Below are 25,060 nucleotides of genomic sequence, written 5' to 3'. Positions count from 1 at the left end.
GAAAAGGGGGTTTTTATAGGACTTATCTGGCCTTTCAGCTGTCTGCTTAATGATGTGAAATTAAATGTCACTGGCAGAGGACAAGAGCCCAGTGACATCTGCAGAGCGTGCCAAGATCCCTCTGTGGGCAGGGACTCAGTTCTGAGGCCACCCCATCACGGGGGCTCTGAATTTGAGACAGTCACACAAGCTCACAGACAATGGCTCTGTAATGGGTGAGCAAGGGTGATGCCAGGGAAGTGGGAGATGTTCCAGCATTCCAGGAGGGACACAGAGAAGGCAAATCTCCCATAAGCCCTCCAGTCAGTGTTCAAAGTGACTGATCCTCCCAGAAATTCTTGGTATAGATTACAGTCCAAGTTCTCTGAGAACACCCAGCTCATCCCTGGCTATAGCAAACATCAGTGAGCAAGAACTAAAGAATCATGGGCCTACTGGTACCAAAAGACCTTCCCATCTGTTATAACTGAAAGTTTAAATGCCTCCCAAATTCCTGTGCTGAAGCCCTAATCCCCAATATGACACTGTTTGGAGGTGAGGCCTTTGGGAGATAATTAGGTTTAGATGAGGTCACGAAGGTGGGGCCCCTACGATGGGATTAGTGTCCTTATAAGAAGAGAAAGAGAGACAAAGCTCACCCTCCTCCACCATGTGAGGACACCGGGAGAAGGCAGCTGTCTACAAGCCAGGAAGAGAGTCCTCACCAGGAACCAAACCAGTCAGCACCTTGATCTCGGACTTCCAGCCTCCAGAACTGTGAGAAATAAATGTCTACTGTTTAGGCCACCCCATCTGTGGTATTCTGCTCTAGCAGCCCAAGCAGACTGAGACACCCTCCAGTCTATCCAGAAGGACTGACTGAGCCCAGCTATGAGCCTTGTCTTATGCTTCTTTTTGCCCTGGTCTATGACATCATGCCCAACACTGTGTCAGGCACATGTGATATAAAAGAAATAAATCTAAAGCAGGGCCATTAACGACAAGGCATTTACGGCTTTGTTTTTAAACCCCATGTCCTGGGTGATGTACCAGACACTACTGTAAGAGAATCATCACACAGGGTTATTATATTCAATTTCTCTCAAAACCCTTTTTAATTACATTCGGCTGCAGTCTAATTTCTTTTAAGTCTTGTCTAGTCTTTCATGGGCTAGACGTGTGACCTTATGATAATCAATTTAGTTTATGTTTTGTTTCTGTTTGTGTCACACGAAACTAGAAGGGAGAGGTGGCAACAGCGAGGCCCAGACACGTGGGTACTGCAGCCTCCAGGCACCACATCTCAACACCGTGACCTCAGACGGCTCTCAGCTGCCACCAAAGGGGAGGCAGAGCTGGTGCCCAGGACACAGAAGCATCTGCCTGGGCCCACGCTGAGGGCACACCCATCATCTAAGACACCTGATTTCCATTCTCTGGGCCCCGAATTCAGGCAAGAAATCTCTTGGGTGTTTCGCTCCAGCCTAAACCCCAGAGGTTCTCACTGAGGAGAGACAAGGGAAGGAGTCACAATGGGGCTCACTCATTTGTTCAACCAAGATTTACTGATTACCTCCTAGGTAATGACCCCAGGGAGTAGTGGATATACACAGGGAGCTACCCATAGCCGAGTGGGGTCTATACCTAGAGATGAGGCTTCTGGCCAAACAATAAATCCTCATCATTTATTGCATGGTCACTGTTATACGTGAAATTTTTAATTATTATTAATATCCAAAGAGCACTGAAAGGCACTTTAAAGATTTTTCTGTTACTAATCAATTATATAATTAGTCATTACTAGTTCTATTGGTTATTATTAATATCTAATATCATTAATCATAAAAGCAGTCATAGATTTTATTGACTGATATTAATTGCTAATAAGTAATTAGTAAATTCTAATTCATGACCCAAAAAACTTTACAGAACCCATAAAACTGGTTTCTGAAGCATTCTGTGTGTAGTGGGTCACGCATTCCCGTAGTTACTTTAAAATGAGAAAGTCTGTTTGAATGGTGCCCAGTGATTCTTTGGTTTATAGGAGGTCACCAACTTGAAAATTCAATGCCAGCTAAGAAGCCCAGAGAATGCACATACTCCCATCATTTGGTACATCATTCAGGGAGTTTACCAACCCCTTGAACTTCAAAGGGCGTGGGGAGAGGGGCCAGAGTCGTCTGGTCCAAGTCTAAAACAGTTTGGGCTGCTGCCACTTGAGATTTTTCTTGGCTCAGGAAAATAAAAGAAAACTCTGTTTTCGTTCAATTCCCTTCTTAAGAGCCTGCCCTAAGTAGATTCATTTAAGTTTTTCTTTTTTGACAACAGATGCAATTGACTAAAATAAAACAGATGTTGTTATCAATTTGACTTTTTGATTTTTCTCCCAAAATGTATCTTCTCCATAAAATTCTTCCAACAGCCAATGTTTTCACCAGTGCCTAGCACATACTCAACACTCAGCAGATGTTTATTGAATACGCACACGAATGAGTGAGTGAACGAATAAATGAATGAAGAGATGCACATTTCAGAGGGTTTGTCTTCTCCCCAGAGATAATTATATGTTCATCTGCATGTTATCCAAATGGATTAAGTTTTTCTGTTTTTGAGGTTTTGGTGGGAAAAGGGATTACCTCTGAATTTTCGGGAACCACAGTTTTGGACTGCCTGGGAATTTTCTACTTGATTTGGAACTTGATGATTCAATCAAGTCATACTCAACAATTAATACTTCCTTCAAGGTAGAATAATGAAATTATTTTTCTATAGCGTCATTGGAACATAGGAGGAAAAGTCAATTGTGGGCCACACAGAAATATAATGGAAAAATTGAGAGTCACATAAAAGTTTGAAAATTAGTGATGGCTATTTATCATAACCAAAAAAATGGGAATTATCATTATTTAGTACCTATTACATGTCAGGCACTGTGCTACAAGGCACTTCACATACATGCTCTCATTTAATCCTCTTCTTGCCCATTTTACAGAGGAGATGGGTTCCAGGAGGTCATAGCACTTCTCAAGGTCACATAGCTTGTAATTTCAAATGCAGGACTTGGACCCAGGGCTTTTTGCTTCTCCCTCCATGCAGCCTTGCCTCATGCAATACAATACAGGACAATACAACAGGAAGCTTGAGATAAGGCATAAAAAGAGCTTTGTAAACTGTAAAATGCAACTGAAATGCAAGTTACTGTTATCAAGGTATTATATATTATAAAAGAAATAATGTTCTACGGGAAAACAGCACACTAAATAGAACGCCTGCACAGATCCGAACTGGTAAAATGGATGTTCGACAAGGATCGAAAATCAATTCAGAGTGACGTCAACAGCTTGCCATTCATGGGGTTTATCTTTGTTCTGCTAAGTTATTAAAGTGCACACTTTTTAGAAAACAAAATTATAGGGTGGAGAGAAGTTTCCATGGGATAGTCTACATCTCCGGGTATTTTTTTTTTAATATATTTTAAAAAATAAAATCAGCTGTTGGATTCTGTGCCAACACAAACATTACCTAGCCACCCACTGTTCAATCAACACATTCAGAAAGGAAACAGGATGACAGACAGCACGCACTGAAACTGCTGTTCAAAAAAAGTCAAAAACATGGCTGTCTCGGGGCTTTATTTTTAGAGACCCTGGGGATGGGCCGGATGACATCAAACAGCAGATCAGATTCTGGGGCTTAGGCCAGACTCCCACCCCAGTGTTGCAGAGCACCCTGGAGACAGGTGGGACGTGGAGGGCAGGGTACCTGGCCACGAGTTAGACTCTTTAAGGGGGGTGATAGAGCAAGGGGGTGTTCATCATCAACTTCAGAGGCTCGAGAGATAACAGGGGGTGATACAGGGTGGTGCTATTGGGACCTGGGGTCACAGGTCACCTGGGTTCTGCCTCCTCTCAAACAGTGAGAAGGGCAGTGAGATCCGGCCCCCTGAGCTCCCTGCTACTATGGGTAGAAAAGAGCTGCTGCAAAGTCAGGCCACCAGCAGACAGACGGACTCTGCCTTGTCAGTTCACCCCTTCTTGCTGAATCATTGTTCCAATCTCTGGGCCCAATTAGTCTGGCTCTGGACAGCCACTCAAATCAATAAGAGTCGCTGGCCTTGCATCTAGAAGTAGAGTTGCCCCAACTATTAGAGGGACCATATCAGGTGATAATGACAAAGCTGGAAAGCACCCTTGGCTGTGCCTTTCTCTTTTGTGCAAAGTCACAACATCATCAGGTTCATCCAATACCATTTGCTGAGAGCCATTCTCCATTTCTCTGCCACCATTCAACAGTCTATCCCAGAGACTGTCCCCTTCCCCAAGAGGAGTCCCAGCTTCACAGGAGATACAGAACACTAGCGTGGTACGTGCTATTGGGTACCAATCCAAAAGCCATTTCTCTCACCTTCCTGGCTAACAGAACCTCAATGCTGCGCATCCTTCATGTCCTTCAAGGAAGGAAGGCCCTAGCCTGAGAAGGCAAATCATGACTGGTCTAACCCAATCAAAGTGGTCTCGTTTCTCTTGCCAACAGTGATTTCGGCTTTGGGCCTGTGGCCTACTTCTGGCCAATAAGAAATGAAGGGGACTCTACTGGGGGCCTCCTTTTTGATAAAGAATATGAGAGAAGAAACAGGCCTTCTCTGGCATCTGGATGTCATCTACTTATAACAGCAGGAACTGCTGCAGCTGTTTTGGGGCCATGAGGGACATTACCTTAGGACATGCCAGAAAGCTGAGATGGCAGAATGGAAGACAAAAAGAACCCAGGCGTTTAAAAACCTTAACAATAAGTGCTAGATTAGTCAACTTTGGAACAGCCGACCTACTTCCAGATATCTGAAATGTGAGATAATACAGGTTACTATTATTTATACCACTTTTAGTTGAATTTTCTGATACTGCAACCAAAAGCATCCTAACTGATACAACCAGTAGTCCCCACCTCCTCACTCTCAAAAGTCTTACTCCTACATACCTCTATCCGTACAGTCATTAAGTGTTCGGATTTACAAGCTCACCTCTTAAACTGCAAATATTAAAGTTTAAGCCTATTAGTCACTCTCTCCTTAGTATGAATTACTTTAACCAGATTGTCTTCCTCTCAAGACCAGGTTGGGATCAATCACAAGGTTGGGGAGGAGAGAGGGATAACAGTGGGCAGTGAGAGAGAAGCATGAGGGCTCATAATACCTGGAACTGGCATGAAAGAAAGTGCCAGAAGGCTATGCAGAAAAGTATCTTTGTCTCCCCTCTATCTCCAGGTTTCTGATGGATTCGGTAGCCCTAAGTCCTCCTAGAAATCATTCTTCTCCTGCCAAGCATGCCTGAGCACCTTTTTAGGGCTGTCATTCCTAAAATCAAGGCACCATTGGGTCTGGACTTAGAAAAAAATAATACTATTTCACATATAAAATCAAACGAGCTTTCCAGTTGGGCACTTCTTAGTTTTATAGCAGAGAAGAGTGACCATGTGAAACTTCTTCCCACCAGAGACCAAGCCCAGCGAGCAGGCAGTGCCACTCTGTGCTGCCGCTCATGCTGATGATCCGTGGGGCTGGGACCTCGGGCCTCCCTCTAGCGTCTCTCCTGAGGCTGTGAGTGAAGGTCTCGGGGCTGCCTGGCCACCCCAGCACTTCCTCAGCCACTGGTGAGGAGCCACCTTGTACTCTGCACACAGCCACTAGGCTGTACTTCCCAGAAAAAGCATCTGATGCTCATCTCAGGGAGGAAGATGCCAAATCGTTATTACTGTTATTATTGCTACTGACCTCACAGCCACTGTTATTTAGGGAGCAGGAAGCCTCTGAGCAGAGACAAGGTATCAGCTGTCCTCGCAGCCCGAGTGGCTCCTGATGGCACCAGGTGATGGGAAGAGGCAGGTGCCCGCCTGATGCAGGAGTGGCTGCCGGGGCTCAGAACACCCAGGGATCCTCTGAGACTCCCAGTTCTCTCTGTTGAGTGGCTATTCTATAGCCATTGATGGGTGCTCCAGAAAACTCAGGTGCACGGCCACTGCCACTCGGCACCCCTGCTCCCTAGTCCCTTTTCCACTGCACCCAGCCACTGTTCCAAACCTTCACCCCTTCAAGCCTCCAATGCCACCTCCTACCCCCTCATTCTCAGCAGATGGTTCTGCCTCCTACTGCAGAGAAAAAATAGAGGCTATCAGGCTGGTACGACTCAGCTGCCCACTTTCCCTCCGCCTCCCTTCTCTGCCCCACACACTCATCTGCACCCAGACTTACCACCTTCCTCTCGCCTCAAAGCAAAGGCTGACCAAAGGCTAACTTTTCCCCCTACAATCCCGGAGCGCAGTCCCTCCAGTCTCCCCGTGGCCTGCATCTATCAGCTACCTCTCTCTCCTGAATCTCCAACGCCCCCGCTCTGCTGCCACCCTCCCCACCACCTACAGCCTGTCGAGTCCCCGCGGTCCATCCTGCGCTCTGCTCTAACCACTACCCTCCCTCTCCCCGACCATCCATGGTAAACATGAAAAGAGTATTCCACCTGAACTGTCTCTGCTCCCCGGGGCCTCCATTCTCTTTCACCCCACTCTCCCTGCTCTTCCCAAGAAACTTCAGTCGCCATATCCAAAATCCTCTCTTCAGAGCTTTATTGATTTTATATCCCATTGGCAACGTCGAGTAATTCTGGCAGACTATAGTTTCTAAAATGGCTCCAACATCTCCCGTTCTAATACTCTTCTAGAACTGTGCCACCTCCCATCAAGAGGTGGTCTATTCCCCCCCAAACCCCAACTTAAATTAGGGGGCCTTCATGACTCTTGCTCTCACCAATAGAGTGAGAAAGCAGTCATGCCATACGCTTGCCAAGGCCAGGACATAAAACTGTGATGTATTTTCAGCCTTATCCTCTTGGGACACTCGTGCTTGGGACCCGGCCGCCATGCTGTGAGGAAGCCCAAAGGGCCATGGAGAGGATCTAAGGCCCTGGCCCACCATCCTGGTTGAGCTCCCAGCCAACAGCCTGCACCAACGTGCCAGCCATGCGAGTGAGCCATCCTGAAGTGGGTCCTCCAGCTCCAGTCAGGCCACCCCAGCTGGCACCGCATAAATCAGAGATGCATCTCTCTGCCAAGCCCTGCCCTGACTGCAGATTCATGAGCAAAACACATGACTGCCGGTTTAAGCCACTCCATTTTGAGGTAGCTCGTTATGCAGTGCTGGGTAAGTGACAGTGCTCACTTCTTGAAATTTTCTTCATGGGATGTGGCAGCATTGCTCCCCTCCAATCCCTCTGACCACGCCTTCTCAGTTCTTCTCAGGAATGTATCCTCCTGACACACTCCTCTGCTCAAATCAGGATGTTCCTCACAGTTCTTTCCACCCCCTCGTTTTTTTTTTATTCTACATAGTTTTTCTAACTGATGTCAGGGACTCTCCCAGACTCAGCTCCTGTGAGTGTCCTCGCTGAGAAATCCTGAAGCTGTCTGTCCAGCCTGAACTCGACACCAACAGAGAGATGCCATCAAAACTCCTCAGAGCAATATCTTAGCCCACTTGGTGGTTCCATCACCCATTTCACTTGCTCTGAGATCCATCCCAACCCCCTTTCTCTCATAAGAAACTACATTTCCCAGGGTTCTTTGCTAACTGACTTCCAGCTAGTTTTGGTGGAATACTGGGGAACAGGATGAGGTGAAAACCCACTGCCTCAATAGCATCCATGGCTCCAACGCCCAGGTGACAGGCCCCGCATCTGTGATGCGCCTCCCATCGGGCCAGGTCACCAAGGTCCCAGCTTCCACCAGGTGGCCCCAGCTTCTGGGCTCCAGAGAACCACCCCTTCTCTTTGACCCTCCACCCCGAGGGCAGCAGTGGCTTCCTGCTGCTGGGAACTGTCTCGCCATCCCATTTGACTTCTCAACTCCATCCCCTTTGAGCCCCATTTGCTGTTTTAAATTCCCTCTGCATGAAATATCTAGAGCAATTTCTTTTTCCCCACCCGGACCCTGACCGATACACAGGGTGAAAGGTACCCAAACTTAATCATTTATGCCAGAAACCTGTGATTTGTTTTAGAATCCTCCTTCTCATTCATACCAGTATTGGCCCCCACCCCATGTAAAGCTGGTCACAGAATCCTGATGATTCCAGCCCTGGAACCCTCCCCTCTCCTCCAGCCCATTATACTGCCCTGGTTCACATCATTACTTCTCTCTCAGACCCGGGCAGCAGCCTCTCAATTAGTCTCCCCGGCTACAGTCTTTCTGCCTTCCAATACATCCTCCAGACCGCCAGCAGATTTTTATTTCTAATGCACATCTGATCATGACATTCCCCTGATTAAAATTCTTAAATGGTTCCCCACTGTCTACAAGAGAAAGTCAGATCTGCTCAGCTCCATAGTAAATACGTATTTCCCGTGTAGACCATTCTGTGCCTTAGCCTGGACTACAAGGCCCTCCGTGTTCAGGCCTGCCTACCTTCCCAGCCTCATCTGCAACCACTCCCAGCTCATACCATCCGAACCAGTGGAAGTCCTCCACGCACACCCCGGTCCTCTAAGACTCAGGGCCTTCACACAGCCTGGCCTGGCCTTGCCCTGCCCGGCCGTCTCATGGGCTCCTCGGTGAAGCCCCTGCGATGCCCCCATCAGTCCAGGCACAGTGCTCCACGGCACTTTGCAAACACCCCTTTGACAGAACTCACGTGCCCACACTGTGGCTATCTGTGCAGAGACCTATCTGCTCCACTAAATAGGGAGCTCCTGAGGATGAGCATGGAGCTCACTCACTCTTGTGTCCCCAGGGCCCGCCCAGCACATGGTGCAGAAGAGACCCTCAATGTGCGTGTTAAGTTTAGTCAAAGTGGGTTGAAAGAATGAGTCCAGAGCAAGGAAAGGGGAGGAAGGGACATCTGGCAGGGTAAATGGACTGCTGACCTCCCACAGAGGGTGCTGGCTACCCCCCGAGCAGTGGCCAGCTCACCCTTTCTCCCTCTTTCCAGGTACAGAGCACCGTCTCCACCAGAGCTTTCCCAGGGCCATTTCTAAGCGTGTAAGTTTGTTCCTTCAAAACAAACATCAGATAAGTAAACCACCAAGCTGCATAAATATTTCTATGTGCTCTGCTGTCATTTTTACATCCCTTGGTCGACCACATGCTCCCTTTTGTTGTAATTTAACAAATTAAGATGCAACTTTTTCTACCCTAAGGAAAACACATTTGGTTCCTCTCATTTCTACAACGTGCCCCTGAGGCCTCCTCAGCCCCAGCAGCCGCTCAGCAGGTTCTAGGACCACCCACAGATGGTCCCGAAGAACCATCAAGAAGAACTGACCCACCCAGCCACGGGTGCCAGGGTCACAGCGTTGTCATGACGCCTCCTTTGTCATGGTCTCAAGCTCTCCTCGCCTCTGCTGCTCAAAGGGCCACCCTCCACCCACCAGGCTCACACCAGTGTCACTGGGGCTGCCTGGATCCGGGGAAATATAGAGTGAGCAAGAAGGAAGGAGAAAGGGGACGGCTCTCACCTCCATCAGGAGAATGTCCTTCGAGCTCTGAGCCTGCACCTTTGGGTGCTGCACCTTCACGGCCACCGTCCGCCCATCACGCAGCACTGCCTTGTGGACCTGGGCCAGGGAGGCAGCCCCCAGGGGGGTGTCGTCGAAGCTCACAAACAAATCATGGATCTGTCAAGAGTGGAGAGAGGACAGAGCAGTGAAGAGGATTCAGTCCAGTGAGAGGACCCAGGAGGATGGGCCAGAGCAGTGCTGCCCGATGCCCCCACGACAGATTTTTCTGCTCCATCAGTCGTAGGCCAACCCAGCATCTTGCCTGGGCCCTTTGCCGCCATGGAGATTCACGCCAGGCATATGGAGAGAGTGAGACAGAAAACACCTGTGGAGGGTGTGTCCTCATACGTGTGCTTGTGCCCTCAGCACTTCCACTTAAGGCCAAAGAAGTGCTGTCTAGAACGTTCAGAACTGTGCATTATCCACCTATTTAATTATCTACACTACGCCTCTGAGGCTCTCATATATGGATATAATCAAAACTTGACAGAGCCAGCCCTGTGGTCTAGTGGTTAAGTTCGGCATGCTCTGCTTCAGCAGCCCAGGGTTCAGTTCCCTAGTGTGGACATACACCACTCATCAGTGGCCATGCTGTGGCAGTGACCCATATACAAAATAGAGGAAGACTGGCACAGATGTTAGCTCAGGGACAATCTTCCTCAAGCAAAAAGAGGAAGCTTGATAACAGATGTTAACTTAGGGCCAATCTTCCCCAGCAAAAAAAAAAAAAAAGTTAAGAGAAGCTGGGCCCAGGGCAGCCAAAGACATGGATCAGATGGAAGACATTCCAATCCCACCAACCTGGAGAGCTCAAGGAACCCCAGGCTGGGGGCTCCAAACGCAATAGGCACCTTTTGTTCCTGCCCGAGCAGCAGCCTCAACATGGGTCCCTGAGCCCACTCTCAGCCTGGCCACCTGGCAGAGATCCCAGGGCTGCAAGCCCAGCCATGCTTTTGGTCCTCACCTGCAATGCCATGCAAAGGTAGCCTTGGACAGATCCCTGCCCTTTCTGTGCCTCACCTTCTCGCTCTAGGAAAAGGGATGTATAGTGCTTACTCTTCCATCTTCTCTTCCCTTCTTCCTTCCCTCCTTCCCTCCTTGAAAGGTTACACCAATTTTCCTGAAGGAAAAAGTCTTTCTGACTTGAGTGGTCACACCTACATGGTCCAGATGTGAATATTCTACCAGACGGGAAGAAGGCCCCCAAAAGTCTTCTGCAAGATTGTCCAAGGATGAAATTCTCATTCCCCCGCCCCCTATTTCCTGAGTCCCTATATAGCCTCACAATTCTGCAAAGTCCAGACATCCACGTATGCACAAATCTGTAGATGTATAGTCAGATGCCTCCCCGCTTCTCACATCCCCCCAGACCCTCAGTCCGAGGCCTATTCAGTCTGTGCCCCCTGCCTCCCTCTGTCCCCACTTCTGCAGTAGCCACTCTGCCCTGCCCCCCAGCCCCTGTCCTCTCCTTGGACTTCAGAAGTCACCTGACCCACAGCCACCATCCCATCCCCCGGTTTGTTAGGCTGCACCATCGCTTTGCTAATCTCTTCTCATAAATCACTCCCTCCAGCCCTGTCATCATTTTTGTAGCTTTCACTAAACTCCATCCCATTTATCAACATCCTGCGGAGGCCAAAGGTCCAGGCAACATGGGGGGGCCTACACTTCTCTGTCATGGGACATGGGTACAGATTGGCTTCCCTGTCCCCCTCCCTCCTCACTGGGTTTTTACTTGTACCCCTCCCAGTGCCCACTTCTCCCCTTCTTCCCCAACCACACATTTGTCTTTCTTCCCACCTTCGTGAGTTCTAGGCTCCCTAAGGGCCAGATTCTTCCCAGGATATCTACCCCGAATCACCCTGGGTCCCTCTGCACAGAACCCTTTGTCCTGGACCTGGGCTTGGATTAGAACACAAGGACCACCAACCCTATAAACCCCATCAGACCTCAGCTCCAAGTGGGCAGGGATTTCTGTCTGTTTTGTTCGCCGAATTCCCTGTATGTAGAACAGGACTGAAGCTAGTCAGTGCCAAACAAATATTTATTGAAGGATTGAATCCACTATTCTCCCCATCAGAGAATTGAGTCAACTCTCTCTTCCCTTTGAACAGCTGGACCTTCCTGCTCTCACACACTTAATAATCCAAAGACCGCAAATGTAAGAGCACATGTCACGTGTGGGACTTACCTAGGTGGACTCCACTTGTAACTCCAGGATGGGTGTGAGACCCCAGCCTGGCCAATCAGAACCCTGAATACCCCAGGCCACACTGACTGGTTCAGAGATGGACACGGGACCCAACAGGCCCAATCTGACTCAACTGTGTCACTTTTGTTTGAACTGTAGGAGAAGGAATTCTTTCTTTCTACTGAACTTGAAGCTAAAAATTGAACTTGAAGGGTGGAGCTACCAGGGTTCACACAGTAACAACAAAGAAGAAAGCAGAGCCAAGAGACAGAGTCATTCCTGGTCACAATGGTTGAGCCCCTTGATCTAGCCATGCCTGAATGCCCACCCTATTAATTCCTTTTTTTGCTTAAGTGAAGTTTGAGTTGTTTTCTTTCACACACAACTGAAGGGGCTCTGACTAACACACTTGTGTTCTCAGGCCCCAGCTAGGACAGATAAAAGAAACATGGGCATGGTGCCGGCACCCACAAGAGACTCAGTAAGTATGAGTTCCATCCCCTCCCCACCTCTTGCTGAGACAGGGATCCAGGAATAGAAGGGAAGTAGAGCTTCAGCAACAATTCCAGCCTTCACATAACGAGATCAACACCAACTTCCTTTGGAAACCCTCTGGTAGTTCCTGAAGGAGCAGCAAGAAGAATGTCGTCTGGAGCAGAGCTGTGAACCCTCACCTCCCAGTAAGCTAGAATGGCCCAGTGCCCCCCACAAAGGGACTGGGAAGTCAGCTGACCTGACTCCACACCCCAAGCCTCCACCTGGCTCCCTGGGAACATTTGCTCATTCTCTGAGAAGGACAACCCGTCTTCAAGTCAGTGTCATTGCAGGGACGTTGCAGACTCACTGCAACCAAGGAGTGATGTGGCATCGTTAGGGCTGTGTGGTGAGAACAGCTGCCAGGAGTGCTCCAGGGGGAGGTGGAGGAAGGAAAGGACCTGAGGCGACAATATTCCAATCTGCGGGGTAAGAGGAAGCCTGGTCCGCCATATCACCAGGGGATGGGAAGGGGGCTTCCCATGATTCCCTGCTCCCACCAGGGCATGGAGGAGGTCCCGAGATACCACCCAAGCCCAGCTGCCAACTCACACCCTGAACAAGGCCCAGCTGCAAGGATTTGCCCAAATCCCCAATTTGGAAGCAAAGAGAGGCATGGGAAATGAGGACGCACCACTCACTCCGCACAAGGAACCTGTCCAGCAGATACACCCCCACCCCACCCCTGCGGGCCCACCCCCGACCCAGTGCCTCCGCAGCATCCTTTCCATCTCTATGAGGCAGCAAGTCAAACGCCCACACCCTCCTTACACACACATGCACACACACAATAATTGATTGCTAGTGAATGTTCCTAGCTGGATTATAAAAAAGGTAATTAAAGATTAGTGCTGCGGCCTGTAATTAAATATGAATAAAGTATCTCTAAATGGAACCTTGATTCAAAGTGTTCAGTGCAAGTACTTTATGCTGATAGATAGTAAGGAAAAATAGACCCTGTCCCAAAAGCAGAATTACACCCCCCCACGCAGCTGAAACAAATGCCTACCCGCCCCACCCCCAACCCCCCAGTCAGGCCTCATTCCCCAGCCTTTCAGCAGAAAACCATTAGCAGAAACAAACTGGAGCATTTGCAGCAATTAGATTCAAGCAGAGCCCTCCGCCGCCTCCAGTCGCTCACAGAAACCTTCTCCCCTTCGAAGGCTTTCGTTCCTCCGTTCCTCTTTTTTCTCTGGGTCTGGCGGCAAAATCAATTAAGTAAAACAATGGCAATTTAAAATGACTAGTTATGTGCTTTTTAATTACTGTAGGCCCATGATTCAAATCTATCGATGTCCCTGTCTGAAAGGGAAAAATAATCAGGAAAAAAGTTTCTCTAGCTTTGCGTGGTCTGGTTTTCTTAGCGGGGTGTGTACGTGTATAAAGAGGAGGGGGCGTGTTTGCTTTTCATGAGCAGAAAAACACAAGAAGGGCAAGAAGAAATGTGTCTTCCCGGAGGGGCTTGGCAGACCAGGGGCTCAGGGAAGACTTCAGCAGGTCTACGTGGGATGATGGATGCTAACTATACTTATTCTGGTAATCATTTCACAATGCATGGAAGTCAAATCATGATGCTGTACACCTTAAACGTATACAGTGATGTATGTCAATTAGATCTCAATAAAACTGGAGAAAAAAGACTTCGGCAGGCTGGCTTCAGCTGGAATCTGGAGACCACGTGACATTATACCCCAGCACAGGGCAGAGTGAGAGATGCTCCAGGAAGTCAGCCATGAGGATCCCCACAAAGCCAGCCAGGTTACTGGTCAATGTTTCCAAAATGCCACATTGAGCAGCCACTCACTTGCCCTGGCCAGGGTTCTCATTCAGCCCAAAATAAGGTGACAGGAAGTCAGGATCTTCTGGAGAAGCCATGCTATGACTCCTGGGGGAGTTTCACTCGAGTCTCTTAGCCAGCCCCATCAGAGCCTGCAGCCCAGCCAGCCTCAGGCCCCTCGCGGGGAGTGGCTCACCAGTCACAGGATGGGAAATGCCCCAGATTTTCCAAGAAGGCCCAGTTGCAAATATTCCATCCTGTTGTCCTCATGCTCACTCACATCAGACCTATTCTGGGTTCAGAAACTACATCCCCATAAGATAACACTAACAGACCGAACCAACCGTGAACTGGCCAGCTCCAGATGAAGGCAGGAGCCTGCTTCAAAGCAGGCAAGTCCAGCCTTGAGGCCAAGTCCACGCAGTTCCCACTTGGGAGCTGGGAAGACTGCCCAGGGCACCTGGGGCAGGTTACCATGGCATCGACAGCAAACAGCATCTGGCAATGGCTCTCAAGGTCTCAAGATGGCCCACCCCATGCCTGGCTGGGTGCCAGCTGCCATCCACTGCAGGCTGATGGGGAAAGGGACAAAGTCCGTGCTAATAGAGTGGCTGGACTGAAGCTGCCCCACCCCCAGCCTGACGCAGACAAGACAGCGCTAGCCAGCTAGGACCCCACAAAACAGTGATGTCTGCCTTAGGCACAAAACCCACCATCACCTCTTCTATGCCTCTACCTAAAAGCCATCCCCTCCTCTCGACACCTTTTCCCAGGGACCCCTACATCTCAGCCACCCTACCAGCTGATACCGCACTTTGCTGCAATTCCTGCTTCTCCCTCTTAAACATGCCTGGTTTATATCCCACCTCTTCAGGGTCATTCCTGTGCTTTCCACGGTGACACCTGACAGTGACAGCAAATAGGTGGCATGTGTACTCTCGTTCCCCTGGGGTGGTTTTAAAATATGCTCACAAGTTTTAAATATTCCTCCCTTTGAAAAGTGGAACCTATTCCCCACCTCTTGAGTGGGAGCTGGACTTAATGACCCATTCCTAACAAACAGCACACGGAGGAAGTGACAGTGTTTGATTTCCAAGATGTCACCATGATGTCCTCCTTGCTTTCTCTCTTGGATTGCCTGCTCCAGGGGAGGCAAGCTATGATGAAAGGAGGACTCTCAAGCCACCTGTGGAGAGGTCCACGTGGTAGGAACCGAGGCCTCTTGCCAACAGTGAGCCATCTTGGAAGCAGATCCCCCTTCCCATTCAGGCCTTCAGGTGACTGCAGCCCCAGCTGACAGCTTGGCTACAACCTCATGGGAGACTCTGAGCCAGAACCACCCTGTAACCACTCCCAAGTTCCCAACCCATGGACGCTGTAAGAGATCAAATATTCATTGTTTTAAGGCACTGAGTTTTGGAGTAATTTGTTACACGGCAATAGCTAACTGATGTACCCCAAGCACACCCTGTCAGACATCACTAATCAATCACAGCATTCATTCCTGCTGGGCCCAGATAATGCCTCAGAATCTCTCTCAACCTAGTGCTCCAAGAAGTCACTACCAACCGACTAGAGTTAACATATGAAATGAAACCAATCTGCCATTCCTTAGTCTAAGCCAATCAGTCAACAAACATTTACTGTAGGCCCATCACATGACAGAAGCCATGCTAAGCACATGGGCCAACAACACAGACACAGGCTTTAGCCAGGAGGAGACCTTAGTCCAGCAGAATGTCCTAAGGGAGGAAGGCCCAGCCTCTGAAAAACACACTTGCATTTTAGCAGGGCCTGCTGGAGACAGTGCCCCCGCCCAGTGCTGCTTCACCCACTGAAGGGACTTTCTGGCAAGGTAAGAAGAGGAGACCTCCCATATCACCACATGGCCCCTAGGGGTGATGGTCAGGGGACAGGAAGAGACATCCAAGTGTTTCTCCCTCTCCTCTGTCAATACTGCTCAGCCTCAGGGTGGGAGGACCCTCACCTCCAGCTTCCCACTGAGGGCAATTTATTATAATAAAAATAATAACCATAATAGCAGCTCGAGGACGCATAGATCCTATCTTCCGTGGGATCTGTGTTCTTTCTGGGGTTCAGAAAGATCAGACTGTCAGTTCCGCAGAGCCATTCGCTATCATTACTGTCAAGCACAGAAGAAAAAACCAAGGGCCAGTGGCAGAGCTGGAGGCCCTTCTTGACAAGGGTCAACCCCAGAAACCACAAAACGGTGCTTCTGCCTAAATTTCTGCAAGGAGGCTGACGCAAAGCTCAATTCTTACCAATTTGCTGAAGAGCCTCCAGGCACCGGATAATCGTACACCTGGCTCTGCCAAGGGCATCACAGGTCACACCAAGCTTCTTTCCTCCTGCAGGGTGGCGACTAGCAGCTGACAGAAAGAGAAGCGAGAAGCCAGGAGCAGCCACACGCTAGGACGGCCATGGGTGTGCTTCCTGGGAATGCCCACCAGCTGGCCAGGACAGTCGGACCCGAGAGCAATAAGGCATAGTGTTTCTGATGAAGCTCTAGGTCCTACTGCCAGGCTCCAATTCTGGCTCCGTGGTGCACCAGCTTGGGCAGTTACATAACCCCCCGTACCTCAGTTTCCTCATCTGTAAAATAGGAATTTTGGTACCTACTTCACAGAGTTCTTGTATGAAACAACATACATAAAGGGTTGAGAATGGAGCCTATAGAAGACCCCCAATAGTTGTAGCCGGAGTAGTGGGTGCCCCATCTAATGCCTCCATGAAGAGGACGGGGCAGGTGATGATGAAAAGAGCACTGGACAAAGAGTCAGCAATTCTAGGTTCTCGGTTCTGTTCTGTCAGTGAGTAAAAGCCACCATCCTTTTCACCCAAAGACTGTAATGGCCTCCTAACCAGCCCACCCACTCGCATTCCCTTCTCCACCAAGCCAACTTCTGCACACAGCTAAGGGGAGTTTTCCAAATATAAGCTGATCATGTCACTTCTCTCTGCTTAAACCACCACACCAGCTTCCCAGAGTCAAAATCCTTAACATGACCCACAGGGTCTGACCCTGCCTACCTCTCCTGCCCCATCCCCTCCCTCTGCCCCTCAGTTCTCTCTACCTCAACCAGATGGCCTCTTTCAACCACCAGCACACTCCTTCCCTGCCCACTGCAGGGCCTTTGCACATGCCATCCCCTTGGCCTGGAAGGCTCCCCTTCCCACTCCTCATCAAGGGGACTCCTACTCATCCTTCAAATCACAGCTCAACTGTCACCTCCTCAGGGAAGCCTCCCTATGCACGTTCTCAGAGTTCACGCACCCTCCTTAAGATCAACAACATGGCTGAACTTTGGCCTCAATTAATATCCACTTAATCTCTCTCTTCCCTTCTAGACAATAGACTTCTGGTTTTGCTCAGCATTGCATCCCATAATTGGTGCTCAGTAAGTATTTCCTAATGAAAGAATGGAGGTGAGGTTCCCTATCCTCTTCTTGGTGAGGGGACTCTGGGCCCCCAGGCTGTTCCAGGTAGCTAAAACACCTCCCAGAAGTGGTTACAGTTCCTTCAAGTGGCCAAAGGGGCCTCCTTGGTGCTGGACACTTCGAGAGCCATGGATGGAGGGACATTATGGAAATGTTGTGATAATAATGATTAATAAAAAGTAGATAAACACCCCATGTGGCTGGCCAGCCTGGGAAGCCATCCATTAGATCTGTCATTCATTAGAGGTCGGGGAGGGCGCAGTCCGATCAGATCTCCTCAGCTTAAGCAGACCTTCTGCAAATTGTAGGCTGCAGGCGCTGACATTTGATAAATTATTCTTCATAATCCACCGTTGGCTGTCATAAATCTAATCTTTCAATGTTCCCCATCTTAATAACTTCTACAGCCTCACAGGGTGACATGTCTACATCTCTGCCTGGGACAGAGATCTCTGAGGTAGAGGAAACTAGAGATCCTAGATAGTACAGTATGAAGCCAAGGACCCCAGACCAGGACCCGCCTGGGCAGGTACCCCCACCCCTGGGGTGATCAGAGTACAGAGGTGATGAGCCGTCCTTGGAGCTGCAGGATGCCTGGGGGCCAAGGGCTCACACCCCATCACAGGGCCAACAGACAGGTGGTACCAGGAGCTCAGACCCAAGAATTGGGGAGGTTGAGCTCTGCACCCTCCACAGCAAGTCTGCCCACATCAGGACCGACCACCTCGTCCTTGAACTTGAGCATTGGTGTGAGAGATGTCAGGGTATCTTGGCTCTGCAGGGAGTGAATGCTCAACCATGGTACTTCCTTATATTTGCAAATGGTTGTTGCTCTCAAAGTGCTCTTAGGTAAGTCTCAACCTTCTCTGAGGTTAGGAAGAAGGGATATAACTGCCCCCATTTTATAGAGAGGAATATTTCACTAAAGGTCATTCATTTATTCATCCAACAAATGTTTATTGAGTGACTAATATATGCAGGGCACTGTGCTAGTCACTGGGGACTCAGTGGGGAGCAAGTCCAAACTGGGTACAGCCACCACCCTTCAGTCACTACTAGAACCTGAAGTCCAGTGGGGAGACAGGCATTAATCAAGTAATCACAAATACAGTAGCGGTAAACGGCCAGCTCTAATAAGTGTCATGAAGGGAGAGGTAGCTAGTACCATAAAAGCCTGTGTTCAGAGGATTAAATCTGGTCAGGGAGAACTTCCTGGAGGAGGTGACAAAGAATTGATAGCTGAAGGATAAGGAACCAGTTAACTAGTAAACTGGCTGAAGAAAGAAAAGAGGAGCCTTCCAGGCAGAGAGAACAGCTTGTGTGAATGATAAATAAGAGGAATAAGTTATGGCGACAGGAGAGAGCCGGAAAGAAGATGGTCAGCAACTCCCAACCCGGAACCAAGGCTGACTTGGGCTCCCCAGGTCTCCCCCTGGGGAGAGTCCTCACCCACAGCTCATGCCCATGGGGGAGAAAGCCTGGCCACAGTGCCTCATATTCATTTCTGGTGAGGCCCAGCGATTCTACAACCTGATGGGCTCACCCTCACAAGACCCTAAAGGCCTTTTCCAACAACCTTCAGATGTTTCTACACCCAAAAATACAGGCAGGGAAAAAATAAAGCAGCTGCATCCTTTGCTTACGGCAGCACCATTTGCTGTCACAACAGACTCCAGTTTGCTGTCACTTAGCCTCTGGGAAGTGGCACAACGCCACCCAGCAAATGAGCCTAAGCTATGTCCCCATGCCTCAGAGGCCCAAACAAGAGAGTTCAGGTACCAATGCCCGTGTGATCTTTCTAGAACACCTGAGCACATTTCACCCAGTAAGAAGTTTTCCAGATTCACTCTGCACGTGATGGCAGCAGTGCCCAGGGATTTTAAAGGGAGGTAAACCCAGACTTTCTGGACCTATAGAGAAGACAAAGCCTACATTTGGGAGAAACCACACACACTCCTGGCCAACCCCAACAAAGTGGAGCAGTGTTTAAGAACACCGGCTCTGGCGTCAGCTGCCTTATCTGCCAAGGTGCAGCCGGGTGGCCTTGGGCAAACTGCTCAGCTTCACCAACATTCTGCAAAAGGGGCATGATAATAACAACACCCACTTGGTAGGGGAATTCTAAATGTTAAAGGATATTATGCATCTAGAGTGGGGTCGGTGGGGCAATCTATAGCCTGTGGGCCAAATCCAGGCCACTGCCTGTTTTTGTACAGCCCACTTGCTAAGAATGCTTTTTTGTTGTTGTTAATTATTTTATTGAGATCATACTGGCTTATAACATTGTGTAATTTCAGGTGTACATTATTATATATTAGTTTCCGTATAGACTGCATCGTGTTCACCACCAATAGTCTAATTTTTATCCGTCATCATACATATTATGCCCCTTTACCCCTTTAGCCCTTCCGCAAGCCCCTTCCTCTCTGGTAACCACTAATCTGTTCTCCTTATTCCTGTGTTTGTTTATCTTCCACATATGAGTAAAATCATACAGTATTTGTCTTTCTCAATCTGGCTTATTTCGCTTAGCATAATACCCTCAAGGTCCATCTATGTGGTTGCAAATGGCACAATTTTGTCTTTTTTATGGCTGAGTAGTATTCCACTGTGTATATATACCACATCTTCCTTATCCATTCATCCATTGATATGCACCTGGGTTGCTTCCACATCTTGGCTATTGTGAATAATGCTGCAGTGAACATAGGGGTGCATAAGTCTCTTTGAATTGTTGAATTCAAGTTCTTTGGATAAATACCTAGCAGTGGAATAGGTGGATTAGATAGTATTTCTATTTTTAATTTTTTGAGAAATCCCCATACTGTTTTCCATAGTGGCTGCACCAGCTTGCGTTCCCACCAGCACTGTATGAGGGTTCCCTGTTCTCCATATCCTCTCCAACACCTGTTATTTCTTCTCTTGTTAACTATTGCCATTCTGATGGGTGTAAGGGGATATCTCACTATAGTTTTGATTTAACTTCCCTAATAATTAGTGATGTTGAACATCTTTTCATGACAAGAATGCTTTTTTACATTTTTAAGTATTTGAAAAAAAATCAAAAGAATAATATTTTGTGTCATGTGAAAATTATATGAAATTCCATTTCCATGCCCATGAATGATGTTTTATTGGGACCCAGCATGCCCGTTCATTACATATCATCCATGGCTGCTCTCATCTTGCAACGGCAGAGTTAAGCAGTTGCAACAGAGTGTGTGGCCTGCAAAACCTAAAATATTTACTATCTGGCCCTGTGGTAGGCAGAAAAATGGCCCCTCAAAGAAGTCCCTGTCCCAGTCCTCAAAGGTGGGATTCAGTTAGGACTCTTGAGATGCGGAGAGAATCCTGAATTACCACGTGGGCCCAACGTAATCACAACGGTCCTTGTAAAAGGGAGGCAGGAGGTTCAGAGTCAGAGCAGAGATACTACAAAAGAAGCAGAGATGAAAGGATGAGAGAGAGAGATTTAAAGATGCTACTATGCTGGCTTTAAAGATGGAGGAAGAGGCCACAAGCCAAGGAATGCAAGCAGCTTCTAGCAGCCAGAAAAGACAAGGAAAGACATTCTCCCTAGAGCCTCCAGAAGGAACGCAGCCAGGCCAACACCTGAATTTTAGAGCTTCAGACTCGCAGAACAATAAGATAATAAATGTGTATTGTTTCAAGGCACTAAATTTGTAGTAATTTGTTACAGTAGCAATAGGAACCTCATACAGGCCCTTCACAGAAAAAGGTTGCTGACCTGTCATGGAGAGCATTCACGTAACGCTCTCAGAATATGTTGGTTTTTATTCTTTGATCTACTTCCCAGAGTAATGGTGGGGCTGGAAAGCTGGGAAATGAGACAAGGGGCTACAGTGGCAGTGTGAGGAGCACAGGACAAGTGTGAACCCCAAGATGTGGCATCAGGAAGGGCACATCACGGCTTCCGGTTCCACAGTGCCTGATGACGACACCTAGAACCAGTCCTGTTTCCCCTCCTAGGCAAGGGGTCCTCTGCTCCCCTAGCTAAACCTCACACGGAGGCACCAGCCATCAGCTCACACATCAAAGATGGGAAGAGCAATGCGGGCCCGTGAGAGACTTCTCATGACAGTTACAACGACATAGGTGATTTGCAGGAGCAGCTCCAGCAGTTGAAGTAACAGTCTCTCCTTCTATAAACCCAGTTAAAGGGAAACACACACACACACATGCACACACATACACACACACACATGCACACACATATGCATGCACAAATGCACACACACACACAGCCCCAGACCTCTCATTAGATCAGGGTGCTGATGATTTTTTTTAATATCTGGAAACCAGAAGCCCAGTGCTGGGTCCCAGCCTCTCCAGGCTGAACCCCAAGTTGATCAGTCCCACGTGGACCCTCCAGCCCTCTCTGACCACCAACTCTAAGGAGAGAGGGGGCCACTGTGCAAATCCCAGCCCTGTAGAAAACTCCTTCTGCAACCTGCGGGCAGGATGACCTGCTAACACACTCCTGCCCACGGCCCCTCCAGTGCTGTGGTCAGTTCTGAGCTGGTCCCCCTCTGTTCATGCCAGAAGCCTGGGACTCGATCGTTGGTACCTCCCTCCCTCAGCCCCTCCCCATTTAATTCATCCTTGAGGCCTGTTGATTCAGTGTCCAAGATACATCCATCCACAACTTGTCCAAGCTACCACCACCTCTTGCCAGGATGACCACAATAGCCTCGTAACTGGTCTCCCAGCTCCACCCCATGCCCCGAGCAAGCCCTGCAGACTGAACTGCACCGTTCTCTGCATGGAGCCCGTCAGGTGCTACAGCCTCAGATCCCCTGAACATGCCCAGCACATCCCTCCAGCCTCGCCTTTCAGAGTGTCTCTCTGCCCTGCCACCATCACCCCAGTCTGCCCCAGACAGATCCATGCTCTTTCCCACCCAAGGCCTCTGCACTCTCTGTTCTCCCAGTCCTGCCCTCTCTTCCTCTAACCATCCTCTGGCCTCAGCTCAATCACTTCCTCAGAAAGGTCACCGGGGTCCCCCAAACGCAGAGCACCCTACACTTTTCCCTCATGGCATTTATCACAAGTGTCATTCAACTCTTATTTTTCTCATCACTGGTTCAACATCTGCCATTCCCAGCAGGTGGGTCACCCACAGAACCCCTGGGGCCTGTACCACAGAAGCTCAATAAACACCTGCTGAGTCAAGAAATGAATAAACAAATGATTGGTGAGGACCCAGAAGGGAGAAAGCCCAACAGAGGGCTGTGCCATCCAAGCCATCCAGGCCAAGCAGCTGCCCCACCGGCCCAGGCGGTACAGGGCCCCCTGGTCTGGCTCAAGGTTCAGACACCTCCCTGAGGTAATGCCCACCAGACACGACATCCTCAGCCCTGCCTCCACTCGCCAGCTCCAGCTGCTCCACCTGCCCAAAACGCCCTCTCCAGGCCTTTCTGCTCCTTCTCCTTTTTACAGCACTCAAGCCCTGCTCAGGTTCCACCTCCTCCAGGAAGCCCTAATTCACCCCTCTCTGTGACCCCATTTGTGGATTCCAAGAACACCTGAAAGCTGTAGCCCGAACCTCGGATGACTTTCTCTCATTGGTCTTGACCTCTTATTAAGTTATGTCCCCAGTTCACTCTGTACCTAAAACCTAAGCTCCTCAGAGATGCCAGAGGCGTGGGATGAGTCAGTAACTGAAGCAGAGCCACCCACACGCACCTTCCCTGACTCTCTCACCCCATTCATACCACTGGGGAAAGAGTTCTGTCCTCTGAGTAAGGGGACTGGAGGTCTAGTCCCACCTCTGCCAACAACCAGCCATGCGACCTTAGGGAGGTTGCTTCATCTTTTCTGGGTCCTCACCTGTGAAAAGAGGGTGTTGGAGTACACGACCCTTGATGGCCTTCCTAATTCTGGGATCCTCTAATTCTACCTTCCCTCTTCCACTCCCCTAACTGTGCCCCAGCCCCATACCAGCCCCCTATACACACACATGTGCACACATCCACACTCAAATCTGCTTCTCCACCTGGAGTCACCTTACCCTCCCTGGTGACAAACACAGGCACACACACATGCACACAGGTGCACACACACCAGGAATCACTCCAAAGTGGCACAGGCAAGGCCACGGAGGGGCTCTCCTCGAAACAGGGCCCCCCACGGCAGAGATCACCAAGGGAGCCTGGCCTGGGACATGGGCTTGTTCCTGAAGCTTTTATGAATTAAGCAGCAGGCACAGCTGGCCTATCCATAATCAGCATAAAAAATTGATTAGCCCTTTCCAGATTAAACATTATTGTTTCAATGATGAACATAAATCGGCCAGACGTGGAGGGTACTTGCCTCCCTCTGCTGCCAAGGAGCAGCATCAGGTGGACAGCAGCGGGGAGAGGCGACCGGGGCAGCGGAAGGAGGACGCCTCTTACCTGGAGAAGGGCCCAGCGCCAGGAAGGGACGGAGCGCAGATCACGCCTCACCGCTGTCACCGGCCCTGGCCTGCGAGCACAGAGGAACAGCACCTTTTCCACGTGAGATGGAGGAGAGGAGCCTAAAACCTCATGGCAGCTTCTTAGAGCAGCTCCTCAGCCATTGTCTGACTGGCTCCTGAGGCAACACAGGGCCAGCCCAGGGCTGAAGGCAAGATGGCGGACTGGTGCCACATCAGAGGAAAGAGGAAGGTCCTCCCCCTGGTGAAGCAGCCTGTGCAATTGACTCTAGAGTCAGACAACACCCAGGTTCAGCTCCCAGCGGAGCTTCTATCCTGCTGTGGGATCCTGAGTAAGTTACTTAGCATCTCTGAACCTCAGTTTCCACCTCTGGAAAAAAACGGGAAAGGGGATGCCTACCTCGCTGAGCTGCTGTGAGGACTAAAATGAGACCTCATGTTTCAAAACATCTAACACATGCTGGGGAAGGAGAAAATACGTAATAAATATGCAGAGTCTTGTCCTGCTAGGGTTCCCCATCGGCCTGTCCCGCCTCCCACTCTGGAATGCTGGGAGAAGCCATAAACTGTGAGGATGTGAAACTTTGGGAAAAGCACAGGGCTTCTGGCAGAGAGCAACGAAATGCAGGGGTTAGGAGCTTGGGGCCCGGAGTCAGCCCTGGCTTTCGCCCCTGACTCAGCCTCGGACTCTCTGAGTGACCTCAGGCATGTGACCCAACCTCTCTGGCCTTGGTTTGCACCTCTGTAAAATGGGAATAATAGCATTTCCCCTCATAAGGCAGCTGTGAGGATTACAGGACACGATGCCCACAAAGCACCTCCTTCAGATCTTTCCTCCTGCTCCCAATTTTCAGTGTTTGCCTCTGTGCCCGAGGGCTCGGCCATTACTCCTGAAGTTACGATGTTGCTGTATAAACACCCTGCCTCCCGCCTTGGCCCTTGGGTGGGATGATTCTAAGGTGAGAGTTTGGCACTGTGGCAGCTGGTTTGAGAGACACAGTCACCACTGCCTGCTCTTCCCTGAACCACGGCCCCACACCCCTACTGGCAGCACCTGAGCTTCCCACAAAACCCTCACTGGATCCTTGTCTTGGAGTCATCTTCTGGGAACACCCAACTAGAATGAGCACCTCTCACACAGTGGG

At 49.5% G+C, this 25,060-nt stretch overlaps 1 protein-coding gene across 3 annotated transcripts in view; it reads right to left on the bottom strand.

Annotated features, from left to right (window-relative positions):
- The window catches only part of ADCK1 (aarF domain containing kinase 1), a 112,003-nt gene that overhangs the window by 30,764 nt on the left and 56,179 nt on the right, over positions 1–25,060 (bottom strand). For all 3 annotated transcript variants that reach the window (XM_014846732.3, XM_070514126.1, XM_070514125.1), the window contains one exon: positions 9,477–9,635. In XM_014846732.3, coding sequence (XP_014702218.2) covers positions 9,477–9,635 — 159 coding nt within the window. The remainder of the gene's footprint in view (positions 1–9,476; positions 9,636–25,060) is intronic.

The sequence above is a fragment of the Equus asinus genome, chromosome 7, assembly GCF_041296235.1.
Source record: "Equus asinus isolate D_3611 breed Donkey chromosome 7, EquAss-T2T_v2, whole genome shotgun sequence".
Lineage (NCBI taxonomy): Eukaryota > Metazoa > Chordata > Mammalia > Perissodactyla > Equidae > Equus > Equus asinus.
This window is presented reverse-complemented; position numbering and strand designations above follow the sequence as displayed.